The following is a 26,725-nucleotide window of genomic DNA, read 5'->3' as shown; positions in this document are numbered from 1 at the left end:
GTATGTATGTAAAAGTGTGAGTGAGTGCAAGCTCATTAATATGTAAATTGGCTGCACAAGCACAGCGAAGCACACTAATAGACAGCTAATGGCCTGCTTTACGAGAGAGGTTTATGGTTTCTTTAATGTGAAGAAAATCAATTGTGTTGTCCAGGAAATACTCCCATCCGCTGTGTTTATCCAACAGTCTTTAGGCAGAAGACATAAAAAGTTGTAACCCCTTAGACAACTTGTCCATGTGGTATCAGAGGACAAGAAGTGTGCACATAATCTACAACCCACATAGCGTTGAACAAAACAAGTCCTAAGGATGATTTTTTTTTTATATGTAACACTCCTTGGGTAAATGTGAGTAAATGTTCCTATGGCTTGTGAGTCCCTGCTGGATGCCCAGATGGTGATTCAAACAAATCAAACAAGACAAAAAACAAGCAAACGTGGATCTAGTGATTAAGACAATAAATGAATTTGGTAGATTACGGTATTTAGAAATCTCAAGCGGACCAACCTGCACAACAAGAATGCATTTTTTTTTATTATCCTGGAGAGGGGCAAAAACATTTTTGAGAGGGTGAGTGGAAAATTTCTTCAACACATAGTGCATAGTTTGTTGTTTTTTTTACTCATGAAATATAAAAAGACCCCGAGTACATTGATTAAATTCATGCATTATTGTTTTCTTCTGTGGAGGCAAACATTACTTTGGACGCCACAAAGCAAACTGCCTCTAGGCTCTATTTGTCCTAATGTGTTTGATGCTATGTGAACATGCATGCACACTCAATATACTGTATGTACATACATAAACATATGCCGCGCGCAGACAACCCAACATACATTAATGCCACTTAAATTTCCGATGCACATGCATGCATATACACATAATTTGCACACAGCAGTTTCTGCCAAGCGCAGGCGAGCACATGCACGTTTGGAAAATAAATAAATAAATAAATAAATAACTGGAGCATTGCTTTGTCAGAACGTTGCCGCTTTTTTGTGTTTTTTCACCCAAATACATCATCACAGAAAAGAGCTCCAGGGGAGTATTGCCGCATGTAACAATTTTTTCACATTTCTACATTTCGACATGTAGACCTGACTGCACTATGAAATCTCTCTTTGCATGTCAAACTGTTATTATTATTTTTTTATTCCTTTGTGTGTTCGATTGCAGGTGCAGCTGACTTATTGTTACTGTGTGACTGAGCTTGGCTGTGTGTGTGTGTGTCGCAGGATGTCTGTGCTGTACATAATGTCTATAATGGCTTCACACTGCAGAATGACTGCAATGTAACATTAGAACTGTTTCACTGAGCTCTATATCGCCAGCGGGCCAAGACATCAGTGGAAGCCATCATCGGCACTGCACTAAATATTCATTGCCAGCATACTGATTGTTAACTTAACGTGGAGGAGATATACGATGGCCCCTGTTAAGCTGACAGTGAGACACACACACACGAGGCTGACAGACATCTACACACTGAAAAATACACACACACACACACACACACACACACACACACACACACACACACACACACAGGAGCTGTGCATTTTCACAAATATACCGTAATAGGCACATAATGATGTCCCCAAATGTTAACCGTAAGCCACAAGGTATAAAGTACTTTCTGATAGGTTCAAGCACAGTTCGGTACCAATAATAAGACTAACTGAAGGAAGGTTACACATTGTTTATGGCACATGGTGGTACAGGGGGAGCAGCACACAAATCATTACTGTACTAAAAATATATATATATGTTTTGTTTTTTTTTTGCTTCCAATGATGTGCAGGTGGTTCCAAGCCTCGGCTCTCCTGTTTATGTCCACCTCAGCTAGTAAATTATCAACAGCAAGGCTGTCCTTAATGTTTCCACACAGCACACTGCCCCAATCAAAGCTATTTTACCATTTTAAATGGACATCAGTATAATCTAGGCTAATGGCCATCTGACATCTGACGTCCGTGCATCAGCCTGACTCAGATAAGAGAGATCACAGGGCTTGTTGTCCATCCATGGCTCAAAGCTATTCTTCTTTTATGACGTAACAAACATCTTTTCGTTGGTCAGTAAGATTCTAAATGCTGACGGAAGACAATATGCAGATTTCATAGCCAGCAAAAAAAAAAAAAAAAAGCTTATACTGTTGTTCATTGGTACATTTTGGTCACTTAAGATAGAAATTTGTACTTCAAAGATACAGTTGCATTTATGTTATGGCCCGGCTTCTTCTATTTTTTTCCACTAGGTCAGACTGACATGAAGTCAGAGAGACCGGATTGAAAGAGGAAAAATTCAGCATGGCAGCGAGCAGTGGAGATTTCGCTGCCTTATTTGTTTTGTGTTTTTTTTCCATGGTCAATAAAAATAAAATGCGACAGCGACCTGCTTCACGTCCCGACTGAATACACGATCTCTCAACTCAGCTCAGGAGTTGTACGAGGCTAATGACACGGCGAGCAGCCTCTTAACATAGTTTTTTTGTAAATGAGTCTCTCAATCTCGCAGCAGGAGGCCACTCTGTAATTAGTGGCCGACTTTCGGATCCTCTCCTGTCTCTACTCATGCCACGCCACAGGATTTGAGAGGACGGCGGGGGAATTCTGATGGATAGACGGAGAAGGAGAGGCAGAGAATGAGAGAGAATTCCTCTCTATTGAAAATGATGTTGTCCTCCCACGCAGGAGCATTGGCAGACAGTTCTTGGACGAAAGGCTTTGTCTGCTCATTAGATAAGCAGGAAAGCAGCAGGAGTCTTGCAAGCTCTCTCTCTCTCTTTTTCTCTGGCTCACTGTCCCCTGCTCAAACACAAATATATATATATACACACATGCCTGTATTCTAACACTGGTGTGTACACAAGAGGAATTTCACATTAAAACTGCCCAACTAACGGCCATGGCGACATCTTTTAATGCTGAACTGGCACACACATGCATAACAAACTCACATTTTCACTCATTCCTCTTCCATTTCATTTACCTGCAGCTTGAATAACACATCTGTATGCGGCGCACGGCATCTTCCCAAATTCTGCTACGCAATCAAGCTCCCCTTTTTCCTCATGCAGCCATGATCACTGCGCTCAGTTGAAAGAATCCGCGGGGCCTAATCCTGTCTAATTCTTGTGTGCTTCGGTACTTGAGCCGAGGCGGTGCCATGGCGGCTGCTCTGTGGTAAAAATTTGATGTGTAATATGCAATAATCCTTCGCACTGCCATCACCGAAGCGGTGAGAAATCGGATTGTGATGAAAATCGCTGTCAACGACACCTAAATCCTTTCCACAGGTGAGCAAGGAAAACAAGCATTGTGTGCATAGTGTGGAAATATATATGCAAGAGGACATACGACATACATTATATATGCATACGCATATACTGGGAGTAATAAAGGGATTGTATATCCAGGGTTAGGGTTGTATCACATCCATTTACATGTATCCACTTTTCTGAAACCTATACCAACCTACAATGAGCAGTTTGACAGTTCAATCCAAACTCAGGTAGTTAATCTAATGTTCTTAATATTATTTTTCAAACATACATTCAAAAATATCACTGGTTCCAGAATTTCTAAAGTCAATTTTTGCAGTTTTTAAAAAAGTCTTGCATGATATTAAATCAAATTAAATATCTTTGGGTTTTGTTTCTGGTTCCCCTCCCCGTGTCTGTATGGGTTGTCTCCGGGTACTATGGCTTCCAGGTAATAGATTAATTGGTGACTCTAAATAGCCCGTATGAATGTGAGCTTGAATGGTTGTTTGTCTTCATGTGATGAACTGGCCACTTGTCCATAGTGTACCCTCCCTCGTGCCCAATGTCCTTGTCCAGGGTGTACCCTGCATCTTGCCCAGTGCCAGATGGGACAGGCTTCAAATAAGCATAAGTGGTTACAAAAAATGGATGGATGGGTTTCCTGTTAATTTCATGTTAAAGCAAATATATTTCATTACAATAATGCCTCAAACTAAATGTATCATTTGAATATAATCCATGAAACAAAAGCATGTGTTAGTGGGTATACAGTACGTTGTGGTGACAGGGCCTTACCTTGGCCGGGGTCTCCCTGGCTGTTTCTGAGTCTGACCAGCGATGTTTGAGCTGGGAGGAGCTGGGCATACACTCACAGAACGTCTGCATGGGACAAACAGACAGGGCCACCAGTGTTCAAGTCACATGTGCAATCAAGCATGCAAGCACATGCAAGCACAAACACACACACACACAAACACACACACACACGCATGCACAAATACACGAAGAGAAACAAAGATTTTTGGATCTGTACTTAAATAAGGAACACACGGCACATATTCCAAACCAAACCTTCAGATCTATTGTACAATTGGAGATAAGTGGTGCTGGTACTGATAAACTACAACCACCTACACACATAACTGCGCACTGACGTAGACGTGAGGCATCCGTACATCTACAAGGTATCACTGCATTCAGTAGTTTGCTCAATGTGTCTTAGCAGAGATTGCAGCATCCTCAGTACATACACAGTTTCCTCCTACTCCGAATAAAAAGAATGAAAAGCATTTCATTGAATGTGAGTGGGTACAACATGTGAGCGCATGAAAGCAAGCATTCACATAGGCAAGGCAACTGTGGGTGCTTTTATACAAAACCTGAACCTTATGTGCTTCAGGATACAGCATGTGCCTTTTTGTGCTTGAATGTAAGTTTGTCTGAGAGTAGTTTGAGCGGCCGCAGAGATAAAAGTGGAGTAATTATGAAAGACTGGGGCAACACCAACACATTAACACACACACACACACTAAGATACTAAGATCGAATGCAGCAAACATTAGCAATTACTGTATCAGTATGTGTTCATCATCCGAGCACGTTGTCAATACTGCAAGCCTGTGAATGTGCGTGAGTTTTACGACATTTTAAAGCTGCATTCATCATTTTTTTTAACCACTAGGGGGCAGAAAAACACCAAACAGGCTCACTTTGGATGCTCACGTCATCTGTTTTCAAATCCAGCAGGGATATAGCAGCTGTAGCATTCATTCGTGGGTGTATGTATGTCTAAATCTAAATTCAATATTCACTTTCTTTTAACTGCTGTTTTGATCTCCAACAACACTTATATTAAAAAATATATATTAGCTGCTAATTGGTTGACTTTCTTCACCCGGTTAGCCTCTTTTGTCTGACTGCCATTTGTTGCTCAGGAGGTAGTAAAAGATTTTTATTTTAATGTGGAAACAGCTGCCTATGGGGGGCTAATGAGAGCAGCTCAGACGCAGCCAAACAGTAACCGCGTGGGCCTTCACAAAAAATTGTTTATAGAGATTAAAGAGGTTTAAATGCTCCTCGGAGCCGCAGAGTTGGGTTGATAATGTTCTCCGATTTCAGCAGGTACGAGCAACCCCTTTCACACCGGAGTCATTTGATTTAATGTCCATATGAAAAATAATGCAACTTTGTGCGTACATGCATGCCGTTGTGCAGCAGCAGGTTGTCTTCGTCACGTGTCAGCGAGTGTGGATTGCTGCATATGCAGCTCACACGGTCGCTGTTATAATGGCTGACCAATTGTTCACCCCTTCGCTCTAAGCATTCTCTTCCAGTGCGTAAGACAGCAAGAGAGAGAGAGAGAAAGAGAGAGAGAGTACAAAAAAGAAGAAGGTGGCAAGGGAGGAAAAAAAAAGCAAAGGGGTGGAGGGGGTGAGATAGAGAGATAGAGGGAGATTTGGGAGAGGTGTGCTGAATGCTGATGAGCAGCCTTGGGGTCAGCGATAGAAATCTATGTCTGTTCTGCCTAAAACATTGCAGCTGCCTGCGCTTGCAGTACAGAGGAGCTACAGAGATACCATTACTAAATAAACAGACTTCACAGTGATGCGGCTGAACAAACTAACAAGTCAACTACACAGCGAAGTAAACTGGAATACATTTGTATGTAAGAAAAAAGGTGCATTTTACAGGTGCTACAATGCAGATATGGACACAAAGGTGTACTCCCGCTTCGTTCCAAGCGGGGGCCAAGAGATTGAAAAAAAAAAAAACACGCTCACATATGAACACATGCGCGCGGAACAAAGGCTGTGTGTCGCAGCTGCAACCCCACTCAGATCTCTGACACAGTCTTCCCATTACACGGAGCAGCACGTATCAGAGCTTTAGTTTGTTCATCCCCCTGCCTGGTAATGCTCGCATTGGGGTTCTTTGCTGGCTGTGCACATAAACACACACACACACACACAAACTCACAGTGACTTGCCAATATCTGTGGAGCTTCTTGTTGGCAGTGGTCCCGGTACGGGCATGACTGCTTGGCAGTGTTTGTCTAGTCCTAATCTGACTCCACAAGCTCCACCGGAGGAGAGGATTTACACTTAATAGAATATTTGGGCTTTTTATTGGTTGGACCTTACGCGCTGGATTCTATCTGATGAACCACGTTTTAGACGACGTGAAGGGCTCAGACTTAACCCGGGTGTGACTGGATGTGTACGTGCGCTCTTTTTGAATGAGTGGCGTGCAAAGACACGAGTCTTCCAGGCAAGAATCCCCAGCACTACCCGGGAACATTTGGATTGTTCGAATGTGTTGTTCTTGGAATGTATTTGCTCACTTTGCTGAATGTCTTTACCTGTGTGCATGTGTGACAGGGACTTAGCAAGGTGTGTTCAAACCAGCTGCTCACTAAGCTGATGGAGTGGAGGCTTTGCATATATTCACTTGTGGGCTTACTGATCACTTAACATGACTTGCAGACTGCTAAATAAGGGGACTAAGACCGGCAGGATGATGGGAAATGGAGTGTAAAAGGGGGGGAGCAAGGAAGCAGAATAAAAAGCAAAAGGACATTGTCTCATAGCTTGTGGAGGAAATTACACGGAGAGATTATCTTGTTAAGTGTGTAACTATGCCTTCTCAAAGCCACAACAAAGGAGAAGGGTTAACAGTGAATGAAGGAATGAATGGATGAATGAGTCTCGACAGAATAAACGCTGAGGATTTTCCCGCCTGCCAACATCTTTAAATTCAGAAGTCACTGGAGGCTTTATCTTACCCCGACTTGCAATGAGATTATTCACCACAGACATGCTCATGACTTATTTTCTGAACCCATGAGGTGCTTTGTATTAAGTATATAAAAAATTCTGTTTCTTCCCTTCAAAAAAATCAAACTCACTTCCTTTGAAATGCGCTCATATGGCAGAATTCCAAATAAGGACCACATAGCAAATAAAGATGCGGCTATTTGGAAGTGAGTGTTAATGAAAATGTTCTTTGAATTTGACAATTAGAGTCTTCTTTTTTTTTTTAAGTGTCTGCTACATTATTCACGAATTAATGAACTAGTATATAATGACCTAATAAATCCCAAACCAATGACGCATTTACAATAAAAAGTCAGTTTTTACTCGTAAGCTGAGTCGGATGAAGTGCTACATCATTTGAGTAGACACAAAAAAAATAAGACTAATATGAAGTGACAGATGCACAGATAGAAGGTTAGAAACTAGATCTATAAACGCATTACATATTGGATCATTAACACAATCCTGATAATTATTTAATAACGTGTCATTATCATTATCAGTATAACTCAGAGTTATTGAAGAGCTACTTGTGCGCTATTTATTAATCAACAGCTGGCCCCTGATGTGTTTCTTAATCGATAATTACTCAAGATTTTGTGAACTGAACTCCATTGTTTTATGGTTACATGTGGAGGTTGATGGATGATATTGATCTTATTCATTGTGTTTATGCCCCCAATCTCATACCAGCCAAACCCACGTACCATATGAATGTAACTTACATGTGGTCCCCCTGCATTAAACTGATTAAATTTGACATTTACAACACGGTTCGGACCAAATAATAGAATAATCTTCCCCACCGGCTTTATTAAACCAAATGGAATTGGAAAAAACAAACAACAACAACAACAACAAAAAACCATATGATGGCAAAAAAAAGAAGATTGTTGCATGGACTGATAAGAGAGGTGTTTACTTTGGCCAGCGTCTATATTGTGTTCTGCAGACCACAGAGGTTTGGGTCTGGGTATTTTAGTGAACACTTCCATTGAGGATGTGATGGGCAGTGCAGCAGCTTTTACAGACTTCAAAGGGACTATTCCCTGTACAGCTGATGGCTGATGACAGTGCCGGACACTTTTTGGACTATTTGGCCATTGGCACATAAATAATGGTTATACAGGGTACCGAGAGGGACACTGCTGTGATTTGGTAACAATAATAAGGACATGAGGTAATATGAGACATCCTATAATGGCCATCCATCACTGGTCTTATTCCTTTGGCTTTCTGTCCAAATTATATTTACTTTTCAGCTGCTTTTTGGCCAAACACAGTGAGGCAACCAGGGTATAGCTGTCTGTGAGGCTGTTTTTTTTTTTTTTTAATTCAGAGGATTTCTTTTCCTTTGCTGATTAGTTGCATCTGTGCTCAGAGATGAGCTATTCCAGAGGTGTGAACAAAATATTCTTTTAACACACCTTATGAAGACTAGCCTCAGGCAAAAAAGAAAACAAACACATCTAAACACACCACAATTAGAGAAGACTGTGAATGGACCTACAATGGAGGGACAGGCATTAACTGCAGAGCTGCTGCTTACATTATTGTTTATTCTGTGGTTGTGTTAAATAATCCAAAATTCACAATGATATGAACAGGAAGTGGCACTTTATCTCTGCCCCTCTGTTTTGATTTATTATTAGGCCATCTTATTTTATTGTGCAGTCAAGGGAATATCAATCAAACTGTTGTTGGTTTATTCATTTTACGAATGCTTTTATCTGGTTTTGCAAATGAACTCTCTCGTTTATATGATGACCTCAGCTCCATTATAAACGGTAGCTCAAGGAAAAATCACAGATTTAGTTTCCCCTCACTTTTTTTTTTTCTAAAAGCATATCTAGATATGAATCTGAATGTCTGCCGCTGTGTGGACGTGTCCTTGAGTGCGTAAACACAAACTAGGTAAAAAATAAAAATCACAAAACACAATCAACTGCATCAGCTAAAACGAACGCATGCAAACAGTGAGAGAAATGCTCTTCACCTTCAAAATAAGACAGCATGCAGAGAGAGAAGAGGGAGGAGAGGCCTGCGGGAGACCAGGGAGATGAGTTCAATCCTGAGAGACAAATCACCCGTTCTACCCTCCACTGCTTGTCCTTGGAGCTCACACTGCAATCGGCCACACACGGGGAGTGAGTCTGTCACCCACTGTCCCTGAGGCGCGCGCACACACTGGAATGCAGAAACGTATCACTGCAGCCGCTATTATAAAGCACACAATCACTGTGAGGTCAGAACGGCTGCTTTGTGAGCGTGAAGTGAAACGGCAAGATTGAAAGAGGGCTTTCAATTTCGCACACGGGTGTTATGGCGTATGTTGTTACCTCTCTTCTTTCAGGACGCGGACGATCTCAGGCTGCTCTTGCTCGTGCTTCCTTACCTGCTAATGTTCATTAGATCCTAAATGTGGCAGTTTTCCAAGCATGTACAGTAGTCATTTCAAAAACTCAACCACCCCACCATCTACCACATCGATTCACAGCGACTGTTTTGTCTTTCTTTTCATTATCCAAGTGCCTTTTCGACAGCTATTAGTCCTGCCATCCTCAGCCATCTAAAGATTTCTTTTTGATTTTTTTTTTTTTTTTACTCCTACCATTTCCCCCAGCTTTCATTGAGAGTTTGGGATAAGTCATGAACTGCTGTTGCTGGGGCCTCGTGTTGCCTATTGAGACACCGAAAAAGATATTAGGCTACACAAATAAACTTGACTTGTCTTGACTTGAAATTAAACTTTCATGTGCAAGATTCAGGCCAAATACGGAGGATGACTGCAGAAAGCGGAATAAGAGCACACACACACACACATTAGGCAAAAATGTATTCTAATGTGTGATTAAAAATGCAAAAGCAGCACTTTTGTGCCAACTAAAAACCTTCTGCGAGGGTCCTTAACAATCAAATAGCCAGCTCGCTGATGCTGCTTCAACACACGCACAAAAAAACACACAGAGAGATCTTTGTTGAAGGCACACACTCATTCTTGCATGAAATAGCAAGGAGGTAATTATGATGCTACCTCTGTCAGGAATAATCAAAATGATTCTCATGAAGGATGCCTCGTGTTTTTAACTTCACAGACTTACACCTCTTTCGAGCTCCTTCCCAGTCCCCCACTCCAATTTCTCTCTTTTTTTTTTGAAATTGCAGGCCACTTACTGTTCTGATTGCAGTTGCAAGCGCAGTTAAGTGCACCAGCACAATCATGCAGGCACAAGACCCCACACATACCTAAGACACACAAACACATACGCACACCGTAATGGGCTGCGCGCACACACACGTGCACGCACAGAGACATGCCATTAAAAGACAAGATGGATCTCCGCCCCACAGCCTTGCTATTTTAATAGCAGCGTGATAAGAAGGCAGACACTTCCTCTAACTGGCAGAAATGAAGAGCCGCGGCTCCTTAATGTATACATTTGCATATATCGCTATGTGGAAACTATACAGGCACTCATAAATAATACATGCTTGTTATGGATACTGGTGTCTACACTTCATGGAACAGCTACCTTGCAGAATGACTTATGGCCGTAGCTCGAGTAGCACATCATGGTGGCCTTATGTGTGTGTATGTGTATATCTGTCTGTCCATCAATCTCCTTTGTACGTCTGTGTTGCATGCAGGGGATACCCTGCATCCTGCCCAGTTTGACCTTGGCAGAAAAGAGATCAGATTTTGATGCTGACTGTGCAAGACAAATGTGGCGTTTGCTCCTTTACTCACACCGTCTGTGGACAAACCTGTCCACGAATGTGTGTGTGCGCGAGTTTGAGCGCGTGCGCAATGCTTCACAAACTTTAGGATTGTGTGTGTGTGTGTGTGCATGCATGTGTGTGTGTGCACGTGAGTGGAGCTGCGTGACTAAAGGATGTGTTGGTCGAGTGATATTGGGTGGTAAGTGCTGTGTGTTCGCTTTCCCCCCAGAGGGGAGGTCGTGCTGCAGTGGATATTGGTCTTTTAAGGTCATAGGTTTCTATATGAACTCTACTTTCTTATCATACACTCCTGTTGTGGGATCACGAACAAACAAACAGTTCCCGATGAAGAGCCATTATTTTCCTCAAGGCCTAAACTCCACTTCCTATCGTTAAACTGGAAGGTGACATTATTGTGTCTGGCTGAAATCTAGTTAGCAATTACAAATGTTCCCAGCATGCCAGCAGTCTAGTGCTACTACTGGTAGTGGCACTACTTGTAAAAAACAATTTTCTCAAAAAGGCCTTCACTATAATGAAACATTCAAAATTTCTGTGCAAAATAACCCTTCAGAAGCGATGGTCAATGAGTGCGGTATACTGTAGAATGGAGGCATGTGCGCAGCGTGAATGGGCCTCTTGATGCAGAGCGTGGGGGTTCGATCGCTGCCTTTTCAAGAGGTGGAATCAGCAACATTGAAATGTTTATGAAATTGTGAACTTGTTAAAAAATGGGTTTGGAAATTCTGAAAAGGAAAGGCACTGCCAGATGATAACTTTATGTTTAGTGTAAGCCATCGCGCGCAAATGGTCAAAACAGATGAAAATAAAGTTAAAAAAAAAAAGAGATGGCATGAGATACTTCTAGCCGTAATGCAATAAATAAGTAAATAAAAACACAGCCGCAAGCAGCTTTCCATTTTATCAGGAAAGAAAATATAAAGCCACCTTAGTGGAAACTATTAACGTCAAAAAGACTGTGAAATTAAGTTCAAGGCAGATACACATCATAACGCATGTTTGGTGTGCAATGTTTTTATAGTCTTATCCTTTCATCATGTCATAAAAGCTGACAATAAACTGACAAAAACGGTTAATAGCTCTCATATCTGTAGAAACTCAACTAACTAATCTAATTATTGTACCTGCCAGATTTAGTGTCGCGCTGACCCGTGGTTCATGAGATGAATCATCCTCGTTTTTAGGCAGATGCTCGAAAAACTGGTGGGGAATTTAATGAGTTTAATGAGTTCGGCTTGTTCAGACACGTGTAAGCTTCACATTTCCTCGGCGATGGTTAATGCAGCATTGTTGTAGGTTGCCTTATAGCTTAAACCATTCATCCTGTCAGTATCCACATCCAGAAATCCACCAGACCACACAGTAAAGTTCAACTAAAACTATTGGTACAAAACAATCAGGATTTTTGAGAATCCTAACTAAGAAAAAGAGGAAAAGAGAAAACTCTCTTCTCTCTTCATGTGGGACTATCAAAAGGCAAAAAACGTGCTTAGCTACTAATAAGCAATAATCCTAGTCACATCCATCAATTTCAAAATATTACACATGTAATATGACAGTTTACACACTGTGAATTATATTTGCACATTTCAAGTGAAAGTAATCGTGCAATTAACTTGTCATCAGCCTTCCAGTTCCAAATATTCCTTCCAGTTACTAAATAAAACCAATGAACTACTGAACTTCAAATCAGTGCACGCTAACCAATCAAACATCAACAAATTGCTTTGAGACTCCTATGATTACATTAACCAGAAATGATGCAGCAATCCAATACTACATGCGGCAAAATTCAAATCTAATTTTAAAAGTCCGGAAGAGATAAAGCAGCACATTTTGAAAAAGCGGTTACTGTTCATAAAGGCAGTGTTAAGGGAGTTCAAATTCTAAGCCAGGATATAGCGGCATACTTTATTTTAATGCTATTGTCTGAATAAGAAAAGAACTATGACAGCTTCAGTTGGTGAAATACAAGAGAAGTGTAGTCGAGAAATGTAAAATGGAGGTACATACTTTATTCTGAACAGCTAAGATCTTAAGTCAACAGTGTGAATCCTGTGGATTCAGGAGCTGGCAAATATGAGAGCAGAAGCAATGGCTTGCTCTCTGGCTGTTTATAAAAAAAGGAACTGCCACAACTGTCATTTTTTTTTTCTCTCCCCGTGAACGCAGTAAGGCAATGTCAAAGAAAATGTAATCCAAATGAACACTCTGAAGATGGCAAGGACTAAATCAAACTAGAGTGACTGCATAAATAGACCAGTTGAGTGTGGTTAGCCTGGTGCTAAACATCAGTCACGGTCTGGAAGTGACAGACAAGCTATTCAGTGTGTTTACTCAACTAGAACTACATAATAACTCAAACTTACTTCGTGTCTAGGTTGCAACAATGTGTAGGTGATGGATTACGAGGGTAAAAAATATGCATGGGTTCTGAAAATAGGTTAAAACTACAGCGTCGGATGAGCAGCTAAGCGAAAGATGTTTTGATTTGTGTGGATTTATGGTTGGGTAAAGGAAATCGCCGCACTATTAAACTTTTAGAGCGCTAAAACTGCATTAATTTCATTTTTGTTTAATCGACTCATTTCCCCCTCAAAGCACATGCTGATCCCGACATCGATTCTACACAAATCACACAGTCAGTGATGATGGTAAACATGCTCATATGGATATGAGAGGTCCACACTGGAAATGTAGAACTTTAAAAGGAATACACACGCGAGAAACTTTAATTAATGCAGTCCTCTGCTGACAATTCCTCAGGAGTTACGAGATTAAACCACTTCATTAGTGTCTCGAGAGACAACAGACAAGAGATGAGAAAGGCAGAGCTCGGGGAGAGACGAACAGGGAGACAGAGAAAGAGTAAGAGCTTGCTTTGTAAGTGTTTGAAAGAGACACTTTCAAGGCAGTAATTATGACGCAGAAAGAATGTAATTATTTTCCCAGAATGCCAGAGGGTCTTCCGAGTGTCTCCTAATAGTGATGGGTGACAATCTAATAGACCATAGATGTAAGTAGTGCATGGAGCTTAATTGGTGTTTAAACGTAAGTAGCTTGTCTGAACACAACCGGGCCTCTCTCCTAAATGTGTCGACAGTGCCTCCACCCTGTGATCCTGCCTGGTATGATGTGACAAATTTGATCAGAGGGAAACAGTGTCACTGTGCATCTCACACAATTTGACAGCTTGCAGTAATTAGCCGGAGGTATTGTGAGTGTTTAAAAAAAAAAAAAAAAAGCTGTCACGTTTCATACTTCCCCAGGGATCCATAGCCCGGTTAGCAGTTAAGAGGAGAAAACACAATCTTGAATATAGAGATTGCCAATGGTGACTTCGAGGTGTTTTGTTACACGGTGACAAATAAGCAAAAAAGATGGCAGAGGTTTTTACTCGATGCTATTCAGCTGAGTAACTTTTCCAAATTCATAAGAGTGATTTTGCAGTTTCTTTTGCTTTACAGGATGGTAAAACAGGGTAGAGAGGTATCTCAGGACTCAAGCGACTTTTCTCACATGGGTCACAGTGACAGAATAAATGATCCACTATAATGGATAAACCACTTTGCACCTTGTTGCAGCTTTTCCCAGGGTACTAGTGTGAACACGGCTTTATGGGAAATGAAGCATTCTCTGTATAACTCCTGTGGGAGAACCTGCAGTGATGAGTTAAAACGTCTGGACTCTTAATGGAAGGTTTGGTCTGCAGAACAAACCACAAAAGTTTTTTTTTTTTTTTTTGTCCCCCCTGAGCCTGTGTCAGCTCACATTTGCGCGCTCTCCTCGCACAAGTCATTTCCTTTCCTTTGCCGCTCAGCCAAAGAAAAAGTCGACCGAAGAAGCTTAGTGGTCTGATTGAAATCATAAATCCGTTTTATTCATTTCCAGATTTTCATTTTGTAAGATCTATTATTGAAGAAAAGGCTATTGAAAGCACGATACGCACCGTGTGCCATGACATTTAGAGTAAGTCATGGCAACAAAGAGATGGCAGCATCGGATCTATCTAAGAATATCTGAGAGTGCAGGTTTGTGCGGCTGTCTGTGGCTCGGGTGACAGATGCGATAAGCAAGCTGAACTTTATTCTAATAAACAGTGTAGGGGGTTACGTTCGCCGCCACCCCCGATACTCTGATCAGCGTTTGACCCGTGACCCGGCTCACAGCCGTCTTCTAATTGTGACAAGGCACATATGGCGGATAATTATTCTGAATAATCTGTTGCCATGGTGATGGCTGACCCTGATGGCCACTGATGCACCGTCCTAATGTCCAGCTCTGTGGTTAGAGGCAGTTTCGCCTCTTTGCCCTCTGAAAGTGTTGTGGATTAGAGATGTACATTATCACTTTAATCTCCTCTTTAACCCCTTCAATCAGGCCTTGCAGCCCCCGCAGAGGAAGGGCCCTGCACAGTCGCTCCCCACGAGCCTGCATATGGCAACGGACAGACGTATGTTTTACCGCTTGTATGCTTTATGGAAACCTAATAAGATTTCATACTCTCAGTGGTGCTGTCCTATCTCGGTAATCCACTTCAATCCTCATCTCCATCAGCCCCCTTCGGTGTCTCTAAGTGTACGCTCATGATATAAATACAGCAAGCTACTACTGAGCTCAGTTACTCTTTCCCTCCCCTTCCGACAGCCTCCAAAATGGATAAACAAGCCTTTCACTCTTGAGATGTATGAAACAGAAAACAAAACTGGTGAGGCATCCGTCCAGAGCCGTGTGAGCATGAAATATGAAATTGCTCTGAGTCATAATTGAGTGGCAACGGCAAGATAATTTGTTTTGAGTTTAAAAAAAAAAAAATGTTAAGATTGAAAGTGACTCAAATCAGCAACAACAAGCCATTACAGACCGCGTTAGGCACAAATTAGCACTTTAATATGGTAATAATTTAGTTTAGAAAACGGGAGACGTGTTTAAAACAAATCCACGGTTTAACATTGATACTCATGCATCAGTCGAGTCAAAGTTATGGGTGGATCATGACAATAATATTAATAACAAAACACATTAGAAGTCAGAAGATGGGGAAGCTGCAATGCAAACTACCATAGAGCATTTGTCTTTATGTTTGTCAGGTTAGTTTACCGATAGCGCCTGAGGGAACTCTAAGCCACCACTGTCTATGTGACCCCTGACCCATCTCGCTACAGGCTGACAGCAGCTGTCATGCCCCACATACTGGAAAAACCACAGCACACAGCAAACAGCCATCTAAAATCCAAAAACCCATATCATCAATTTCTCTGCGCGACTAGCTGATGACAGACAGCACGTTGACCCCGGAGGTGAACAATGTCAAGCTACGAAAACAAAGGTCAGCTAAGCGAGAGTCCCTTCTTTTCGTCCCGCTCCTCCCACCTGCCATCCCAAACCTGTCATCGTCCCCCTCATCCTTCTCTCCTACATCCACTCCCCGTGGCCACCCTTCACCGTGGTGCTAAGGAGTTTCTCTCTTCATCCTCAACACATTTGCAATAAATCAATGTGAGCTGAGGGGCTGTAGAAATACCGTGAGTCTGATTGATTTCTTATGTTAGCACATTATAGACGCCTGTGAGGAGCCTGCCAGATTCCATTCCCCCAAGTGAGAGCGGCTGAGAGAGAGTTTAACATACAGAGAGGATTAAAGAAAGACGCTGCATAAACCAAAACAAAGCTGAAGAAGAATCTTCAGGATTTGTCTGCGTTTATGTGACAATTACTGTTCCTGTCTAGTCACGAATTCGACTGTTAACCTAGAGAGCTCGGTTTTATCCCCAAACTCTGCATGTCACACTTTTTCGTTTCCTCCCCTCACACTCTCTGCAGTCCATCCCTATCCCTTGCAAACTCCATGTATTAGTCATTGCATCCGTGAGGAAGATTTGACTAAAGGTGGCAGACAAATGGCCGAGACTGTGCTGCGCTGACAGGCTCTATAAGAGCTTTTGCAATACCAGACTAACTTATACCGGAGCTACATGTATTATCTGACAATGTAGCCAGATTACGTTCATTTAGGACTTTCAATTAGTGTTGCAAGCTTTATTTTAACTGTTGATTTCAGTGTGCATCCAAAAGATTTTACGTAATATCTCACCAATGAAAGAGACATAAGAATGCATAGATGGAGGACAAACCCTGACCCTGGTTGTAGCTGTGTAGCTCTGTGTTGTGATTTAATCTGCGTTACGGACAGACAATTCAGTCATTGTTTCAGAAACTACTTTTGAACATAATGTCTTAGCCAAGAACGAATGGAATCTTTTTAATGCTACATTTCTAAACTACTGAGCTAATCTGATACCTCAATGTTTTGAACAAGCTTTTCCAAAAGTAGTCTGGGTGTGCAGGAAATGGAACAGGGACTGGACAGGCTGTACCTTCACTTGAACGTTATTTCCGTCTCCTTATGATACAGCCTAAGTTTGACGAACGCAGGAGTTCGAAGAAGAAGACAGAATGTTTGGGATTCAGATTCAGAGAGATGTAAGCTTCTGTTTTGGATCATTTTGTACTGGATTCTATTGAATTGTAGGGATCCAGTTGCAGCACTTGACTCGACCACAGACAGTAAGTCAAGTGACTGAACACCGCAGTGTTTGGGAAATATGTTGGCCAAGTCCTTGGATACAATAACGGACACAACTGAAATCAAATACATCAACAGGACCGAGGTTTTAACAAACGATACCACCCACATCCTCTGATATAATCTACAAGCAACGCTGTGTAACTGTTCTATCATAAAATAACAGATTTGAAATCATTTTCATTTTCATTTTCACATTGACTTTCAATCAGTCGTCTGGCCACTCTTTCATTACCACTCTGCATCTGGTACATCTGTTTCTGCGCTATGTTACTTTGCGCTCTGGGTACGATCGCCTGCGAGTCACGGCCATTTCTCTTATTTTGGTAAAACTGGATCATGTTTTATGGAGAAAATGTTTTCTGCTTTCCCTCCGGCTGCCGCTCATCAACTCTCTCGGTTATTGACAGAATTTCCTGATGGACAGTAAAGTAAACTGCTGTGAACTATAGCAGGGGGAGGGTTATTGGTTGCGTTCTGGACCAGCTTGGAAAAAAAAAAAAAAAAAGGTTTACAGCGTTGGGGTGCGGGCGAATACTGATAGGAGTGGAGCCAGTGAAGGTGACATTGATGGAGGAAGCTAGGAAGCAAAAAGGACAGAGTGACCGAGCGAGAAGCCGCCATACAAGAGTAAATCTGGAACTGACTTTTCAATGACTTTTCCAATGACTGACTAGTCATTGGTGAGAGCTTCATGTAATAAAAAGGTTGAAAGACAGACGCTGAGCTGGGCTTCTTGCTGTTGGACTAGTAAGTAATATTAGCTGGCTGCAATGTCGTGTTGTTGACCTTGCTTGATTTTTGGCTGTATCATCATAACAAATACATCAGTACAGTGGTATTGCACTAAATCGCAGGAAGACCAATTTCTCCTCAATGTTGTTTTAACAAAATATCCAACAACTACTGGGTTATTGAATTAAACTGAATAATACTGCATAGGGGAGGTTTATTTGTACTACCTGCATCTTTTTAAAGCTCAGTAATACTCACATTATTATACTTACATTTGCTTCAGAGGTTTCTTTCCCAAGAGATTGAGTCTTTCCATCTGGCGTCAACAATTTTAAATAGCCCAATAGTTTGTATTATGATCAAATATCTTATATACTCCAATCACTCCCAGCTAGGCCAAGCTATACTTTGTGTTCAGTGCTAATTGGCAAATGTTAGCAGGCCAACATACTAAGTTTAGACAGTGAATATCATGGACATTAAAAATATCAGCATGTTAGCATTACCACTGCGAGCATACTTTGTAAAGTTTGTTACATTAGCTTTTAGCTCCTTGCTGTGCCAAAGTACAGAAGTAAGTCTTATTATTGTTCACCACATCATTGTATATAAGTGCTAGGATTATTAAAGAAAGTACTGGACTCATTTGCAGTTAAAGAGGTGAAATATATCCATTAAGTTGAATTGTTGCCTTTGTATTTTTCCCCTCATTTCCCCTATACTTTTTGCATAATTGACACATTGAAAAATCTTTACTGCACTTTAAATATTCACCTTTGTACCGTGGTTCGCTTTTTTCCGTAATGTACTCCATTAACCGAAGAGCTTGCATGAATCTGGTTTTATGTGTCTGCTTGCACAGAAGTGTCTGTATGCACGAGTGTTTGTTTCTCTGAGGAATATGTCCTGTTCTCCATGCTGCCGAGTTCCACAACATCAGCAGAAACTACTGGTCTGCAGCACTCTCCATTTCCATATCCAATCTCATTCAGACTTGGGTCTTGCAGTGAGGTGCAGAATTTCACCAGGGGGAAACAAGACAAACCAAATATAGTAAATATGAGTGTGTCTACTGCGGCCATAGCAGTGTGTCAGGCGCTGTCCAGAAATGAGATGCAAGTCGAAACGTGCAGAAAACGATATGATTTCTTGACCTGCTAATGAAAAACACAAGCCTGATGGTGTACGACAGAGCCGCTTCCAACAGTTTTGAGAAGTCTGATTATTTTTAAATGGGGCAAGAACAACAAAATGTTTCTTCCTGAAGATATAATAAATCCAGAATGTGAGCTGGGGAGAAGATATTTCTCAACATCAATCCATCTCCTACATTTTTTTTTGATTGATTTAATGTTTGAATAATTTAAAGAGAGGCTTTTGGAATAACAACAAGCCATGGGAGTGAGTCCTACAATTCCTCATTTATTCAAATGTGCCACTTTCCCTCAGCACATCTGAATAATGGCACACACTGTGCCAGATTGAATTTTTGATGATGAATAAATAATGGATGTTGGTGGATAAGTCTGTTAATATATTAGCCATGAGTTTGTCATAACTGTTTAATAGGATCGCTGCAATAAATACATCTCTGCATCTCTTTGTGCCTCCCTCCCTGTCTGTCTCGCTCGCTCGGAATAAATTTTATGCGTCGCTTCATTTTTTATCTCTCCTAAAACTATCCTCACTCGTAATGCTTTTCTCATCCTCCCTCTCAGTCGCCTAACCTCTTTGGTGACGTTTTTCGTCACACTCTGCTTGTGACAGATGTAAAAACAAATGCATTTTTTGTTTCAGTTGAGTGAACATGCTGTCGTCTGTCGGCGGGAACTGTTTTAAAATGCATGAATGATACTGAAGATACCACAAGATATGCTTTGTGGTCAGTATTGTTTCTGGTATGCATGTTTAAAGGATGGAATTGGCTTGAATCATCATGTTTAATGTTGTTAAAAGCAAAAATACTTCCCTGTATCAAAAATGATGAAAATGTACGTTTATCTGATAAATTGCATAATCGTAGCAGGGGATAATGAGGCCATCTTTAATTTTTTTTTTGCATCCAATTCAAAGATCAAGGATAGTACTTAACAGGGACAACAAAGATTCTCCGGCCTTCATCCTTCTAGTCAATTAATGTTGCTATTAACCTTGAGACACCTGATGGTGCCTGGCTCATAATGATGCTATTATGTTGTCAATGTTACCTTAAACAAGTCATTAGCAGGTAAATATATGAAGTCAGTTTGCTGAGGGAATGACTCCATTTGGCTCGGTGGAGAACCGATAATGTGATTTCGGAGAGACTACCAAGTATGAGAGAGTTATTGAGCAATGTAGCTCAATCACAAGCACATAGGCAGTTAAACACCAAGATAGAAAACAAAAAAAAAGGCCCTCCGTACAATAGCATCGGAACAGATGCCACTCTCGCATCACTATTTTAACAACGAGCTGTGGCTAGTCGCCAGGCGTACTCTGTGTTCCAGGCAGTTTTGCCTGTGATTGTGTGTTTAACTGGTTCATGTTGAGTTTAAACTGCATTCCCATCCTCCTCCTCCCCTCCCTGTCCCGTAATAATCTTCTGCTCCAGATCTGGTGGTCAGAGCAGATTGATTGCTTGATTAAACTTCTCCCATTTATCATAAATTATTCACTGGATTTTCAGAGTCTAATTAATTTCCGTGGTATTTATTGTCCGGTCTGCGTTCTTAGCTCGACGCGTAAACCCATCACGAAAGGGAAACGCGAAACCGGCGCGCACGTGATTTGTAGTATTCGCGAGAGTTGATTAATGATGAACACCCAAGGGAATAAAATTTAAAAGTGCATTAGGTTGCGGGAAGTATGTCCTCTTAAAAGCAAGCCTTCTAATCTCACATTTCTGTTTGATCAAGGCTCAAGTGTCACATGAACGGAGCTCTTTAACTCTTAGATTGAAATCGCCAGGAGGAAATTGGACACTTCTCACTGCAAATATGAAGATAGTGCTCGATCTGTCAGTCGAATGGACCTAGGTAGTTGTCCATCAAGATGACTGAACTCTGTAACACATGCACACACTGTGTGTCTCTCATTCCTCACTCTACCTCATTTCCAGCCCACTCTTTTTCCTCCATCTGTACACCTCTCATCTGCCTCTCACAGGTGATTTCCAATGCATTTTTAATGATGATTTAGCAGTGAAGTGAATGATAAATTGCAGTGTGGTGGTATTACAGTCTTCCAGAGTAAAAGAGTTGGGGGACTAAGCACATTTATCTTTTCTTTAGAGTGTTTTTGTTTCATGTTTATGACTATTCCTTTCTGAACACACACACACACACACCCACAAGCATGCACAAGGGGCTCAATCCTGCAGATGGAAATCTAATGCCTCGCTCCCTCTCTCCCTCACTCACTCTCACACTTTTAGCTCTTCTACTGTGAAACCCTGCCCATCAGGTCAGCTTGCTGACACATCTATCAATACATGTTCTGGGGAGGTGGAGTATAACCTTGGCCTGCCATACCTTCTTAATGTTTTCTGCTTAGCTTTACCTTCTTCACATCCATACAAAGACACCGACGGAACAGAGTGACCATTTACATTATGCTCATCCAACACACGAAGCGCGTACACCGTGGTTGGGAGTACGCGCGGTTCATACCCACAAATGCACGCTGAGCGCACAAAATCAACACAGTTACCAAGAATCACGAATCAATTACGCACAATTACTTTCCATTGCAGCTGTTGTTTTGGATGCAAGCGGGCCCTTGGTGATGCTTTGGGGCTTCCGTGATTAGCCTTGTAACTGATCCAAGAGTCGACTGTGGGAAAAAGAAGAAGACCCCTCAAACAGCAATGTGTGGTGTATCTGATAACAATCCGATGTTTGAGGTATGTGTGATTTTGAGCATCTGCGTCATTTTGCAAAAGGTACATGCGCCCCCGGCCAGCTCGCTGCATGCTCAACACTGATCTAGGACCTACAGTGATTCATACTTTCCAAATCCTCCTGTGTCCTTTTCTACTCTACTCTTTTGTTTCTCTACTCTGGCGCTCATCTTTTCATTTTTTTATTTTTTATTCTTCTGCTTTTATCGACTCTTATTTTCATTCTTGTTTCTGTCCTTACTTGCCTCACCCTTTTCTTTTTCCTTCTCTCTCTCTCTCTCTCTGTCTCTGTCTCTCAAGGCCTCCTGGCCAAGTTGCAGCACCAGAAATCTGATATTGAAATATCCTGTCCCTTTGTGTCAGCAAGAGATATAGAAAGAGAGAAAAAGGGAAAAAGACAGAGGAGTGTGAGGGTCAGATAACAAAGCCGGCGGATGAGCAAGGCCAAAATGCACATGGGGCAGCTGCTGTCATTTAAAACCTTTAGACAAGTAAAGCCCCTGGTTTCACATCTCTCCTACATGCACGTTACACAAAATGGCTCCATCTTTCTGCAGCAGAAACCTAAACAAAATAACACGCTGCTCCATTACGGCGCTAAATCACTTTATATGTAAAAGCTCTCTTCACTTACATAACGACTTGACAGTAATGGCTCGTTACAGCTTTGATCCACCAACACACACACTCCTCTCACACATTCATACCTTCATTCTAACAATAGGCCTACACTCCTGTGAAACCACTTAGGTTTTGATCCCACAATTCAACAATGCTAAAGCGATGGGCTTCGAGCTCATATGGCATATAGATCTGTCCAAAGCTAAAGATAATGTTGCAATGATGGAAAAAAAGAAAGGGTGAAAAGAAGAGGGGTGATTAAAAACACATTTATGTGTGAGGAGAACATGCCAACTGGAAGATGAAGAACACAGTAGAAACATTAAGGCTTTGAGAGTCATTATAGTGCATGCCGATATAAAGGCGGTGTTGTTATGAAGAGGACAACCAAAGTGAAATCAATGACTCTGAGGGATTGTTTTTTCTTGATGAATTGAAGAACTCCCTCTAGTCCCACCCCCATAGTATTGTTTAAAAGGAACAATGGATTGATGGAAGCACATGATCACACAAGCACAGCATGCGGCAACAACAAAAATACATCAAACTGTCTTTTTAAGTGTCTTATAGCGTGGAACGGTTAAACACATACTGGAGCAAAACACAACGACCGACATGTTCCAATTTCATCAATCTCTTCACTGAGACGCTGACTTCTTTCAGCAGCAATCTACAGATGCACGAATAAGACATAGACCTATGTGCACACACATAGGCAAACGTAGGGACCTTGTCAAACACTCACATTATAGGTGTTAAAACATCTCGCACTATAAATCCTCTTCTGAGACTTTGCAGACGGAGGCACCCACACATTAACTGCGAGAAAGCCCCAATAGTGATGTGACAAACGGATGAAGGCCTTTCGGGGGCTTGAAAATTTTAACTGGCGGGTATTTCCTCGATGCCACCCAGAGCGGGGCAAGGGGAGACAGAAACTGAGGTTGTTAGAGTTGCACTGCTGCCATAGCAGGACCCCCCGCAGGGAAATCACAGGCCCAGTGAACCAGAGAACTCCAGTCCACACTGCCTCCTATACCTCGAGCCAGCTCAGCAGGTTCATTAGTTTGACAAGGGTGCCCACAAAACCAGCCAGCATCTCACAGTACATAGCCACGTAGAGTCATACAGTACAAAGCTACAGTTTTCACCTCTTAACTCCCTGTGAGTGACAAGTCATTTCACATGTTAGCAGTACCCGACAATAAGAAACACGTGTTACATGCTTGGAATGTGAAATACTAGAGAACATGTCTTGGTAAACATATAGTTAACATTCAGTTCAGAAGTTCAGTATTACTATTATTAGCAGGTCTGAGAAATCATTTAAAGTCACGATTTGAAAGGTTGCAAATTCAAGAGATTAAAGATATATATATATGATTTATAATTTAAATAACTTCGTCTTAAACTGTTGCCTGTGGAAGTTTCACCTACTATAATGGCAACTGCAAATTTACTCAGTTATAGCTGATTCACACGTTGGCTGAAATGCTCGCTCTCGGTATGCTGGTGTCTGCAAAAACTTGGCCAAACACGGTTTTAAGGAAGAAGAAACACCTGTCTGTATCATTTTTTCTGTTTGAAAAAACAAAACCCTGTGCCAGGCAAACACCTATAAATATGGTTTCCAGGATTCAGATATGAACATTTTGTATCTTGATTCTCATATCAAAAAACACTCACTCTTGCAATTTGCCAGAAGTTTGTCAAGCAAGAAACAAGATACGGTTGTGATTGCTGATTGCTGGGTACAATCTAGTTGAATGTATAAAGTGTTGCAGAGTCCTGAAACACAGAAATGAGTAAGCATTTTTCTGCTTCCAGTTCCCTCATCTCAAAGTCAATAGGCTTTTTCCAATGGGTTTTTGGTTTGATGCCTATAATGAGGTCTATGGTTAACACAAGCTTAAGAGATTTTCTCGTTTTGTTCTCTGACATCAAGATCCCCTATCATGGATTCCGAAGCTTTTACGTGACTTCAAAAAGGCAATCACTACAGAGACTGTCGGAGACATTCAACCTCATCGTGCCAAGTACTTGGATCAGTGTGTGGGATTTAGTGTCATCTAGTGATGAAGTTGCGGATTGCCAGCTTGCTCCTGTAACTACGATGCTTGTAAAATGTGTAAAAAAAAAAAGGCGAAACACCCAATAGGGAGCCATGGTGTACTCCGTGAAAGAGGACCCACAACATCTGTAGATATGAAAGGCGACCGAACAATTCATATTTTCAAGTGATTATACACTAATGAAAACATTGTTGTGCATATTATATTCAGTTTCTGACATATTTTTTTAATAGAGCACTTGAAGCTTTACACACTAGACCTTTAAAGCTCAATGGTGGTTGGATTCCTGTGGCTGTGGTATAGTTTGTTTATGGTCTAACGTTTTACGGTTTTTATTTGACCTCTTGTCTATTTACGCTTCAAAAATCATAAAAGTGTTCATTTGTGAAGATTATCTTGCTGAACAAAACATGTAAGTACACAAATCTTGTGTTCTGCACTGAGAAAATCCCATTTCTTTTCTGTCGAAGGAACCAGGGCAATGCTAACTTCCGGTTTGGCCTACAAAATGATGTCATCCTTACAGCACTTTGTAGTCCTGCAGTTTTCCATTAACGATAAGCACATTTAAACTGCAATCAGAATATTTGCCAGGAAAAATTTGGTTTTCTGTTCAGCCCTAATTGAAAGTTACATATAATGGATAGTGAAGCCCTCTAGGCTTTGCCTGATGCACCACAGTCACCACATGTGATGAGCGAGGTGTATTAAAGTGAGTTAGTGCGGGTTGATAAATCCTGGCAGAGGATGTGTGTGTGTGTGTGTGTGTGTGTGTGTCATTGCTGTCATGCAACCAAGATATAATTTCTGAGTTGGATGGCTGCAGAGTGTGTTTTTTGATAGATGTGGGCCAATGTGTGTATGTCCTGTCAAGGTAGACCTTCCTTCCTTTTTACAGCTTTGTGTCTGATGTGTTGGAGATAGACAAACACCCCAACGTATACTAAGGTGATTTGCCAACCCACTGATGTATTTTTTTTTTATTTTTCTATTTTTTTGTTGTTGTTTTTTTGTTGCTGCATGGTTTTAAAGTGAAGCTTGGGGTACAAAAAATCCAACAAATTGCCTGCAAAATATATACCTCTTTAGTGCACTGTGTGTGTTTGTGCATTTCATTGTGTGTGTGTGAGCTGGCAAAGCACAGATTTATGCTATGGTATTCTGCTCATAGACAAACAGTCCTTTCAGTGCTTTGGAAACTTTGGACTTCTCAGAGTGTTATTGATCAGTCGAGCGGGAAACCCCACTGGGCCTCACTGACTTCTCAGCTATTCTTTGTGTGTGTGTGTGTGTGTGTGTGTGTGTGAGGGCATATGTGGCCAGACATATAAATATATAGGCTAATATATGTGTGTGTGTTTGGGTGTGTGTGTTTTGGCACGTATCACAAAGTACTAAGGTAAACTGAGACAAAAGTTGCTCAGTTCACGGCTGATTTAAGAATGATGCTATATAGCAAACAGCCCTATAAGAAATCTGGCAAGCATTACCAAAAAAAAAAAAAGAAAGAAAACAAAAACAGAAAAATCAATATTGGTGTTTTTACAGCACAATATTACAACCCTTGTTTATTGTGTTTCTTGTGTGGAATTACATTTTTTTCCCCAGCAATCGTGGAGAAAAGAAGCAAAAATATATCAGGCAAGAACTTAAACAAATGCTTACACACCCTTTGTTTTCCTCACATTACTATGGTGATGAAGGCAAGCAGCAACCTTGACTTTTCTCAGCCTTTGTTCCTTTTCATTACTTTGTATGGAAGTTGCACTGCTGTATCCGCTCATTAGACAAAGCAAGTTAAGAGCATCCCTTGGCCACGCAGCCTCACACTGTTGCCTGTAATCCAGTGAATTAGAATCCAAGGCTGCTTTTAAGATGCACTCGATTCTCTCTTTCACTCTGACTGGCCTCCATCTGATATACAAAAAGGGCACGGGCGATAGCACACCTACAGCAACAAATCAAATATGCAGACTCACCAGACAATTACCAACCCATGTTTTGTAACATCA

The 26,725-nt window shown here is 41.3% G+C and overlaps 1 protein-coding gene across 5 annotated transcripts in view; it reads right to left on the bottom strand.

Moving 5' to 3' along the window:
• fibcd1b (fibrinogen C domain containing 1b) overlaps positions 1–26,725 on the bottom strand; it is a 144,665-nt gene that overhangs the window by 68,549 nt on the left and 49,391 nt on the right. For 3 of the 5 annotated variants that reach the window (XM_027282254.1, XM_027282253.1, XM_019269056.2), the window contains one exon: positions 4,062–4,145. The exons of the other annotated variants lie outside the window; for them this stretch is intronic. In XM_027282254.1, coding sequence (XP_027138055.1) covers positions 4,062–4,130 — 69 coding nt within the window. In that variant the 5' untranslated portion in view covers positions 4,131–4,145. The remainder of the gene's footprint in view (positions 1–4,061; positions 4,146–26,725) is intronic. 5 annotated transcript variants of the gene reach the window in all.

This window comes from Larimichthys crocea, chromosome IX, assembly GCF_000972845.2.
Source record: "Larimichthys crocea isolate SSNF chromosome IX, L_crocea_2.0, whole genome shotgun sequence".
In the NCBI taxonomy this organism is placed as follows: Eukaryota; Metazoa; Chordata; class Actinopteri; family Sciaenidae; genus Larimichthys; species Larimichthys crocea.
Note: the sequence above shows the minus strand (reverse complement) of the source record. Positions and strands in the feature narration are given on the sequence as shown.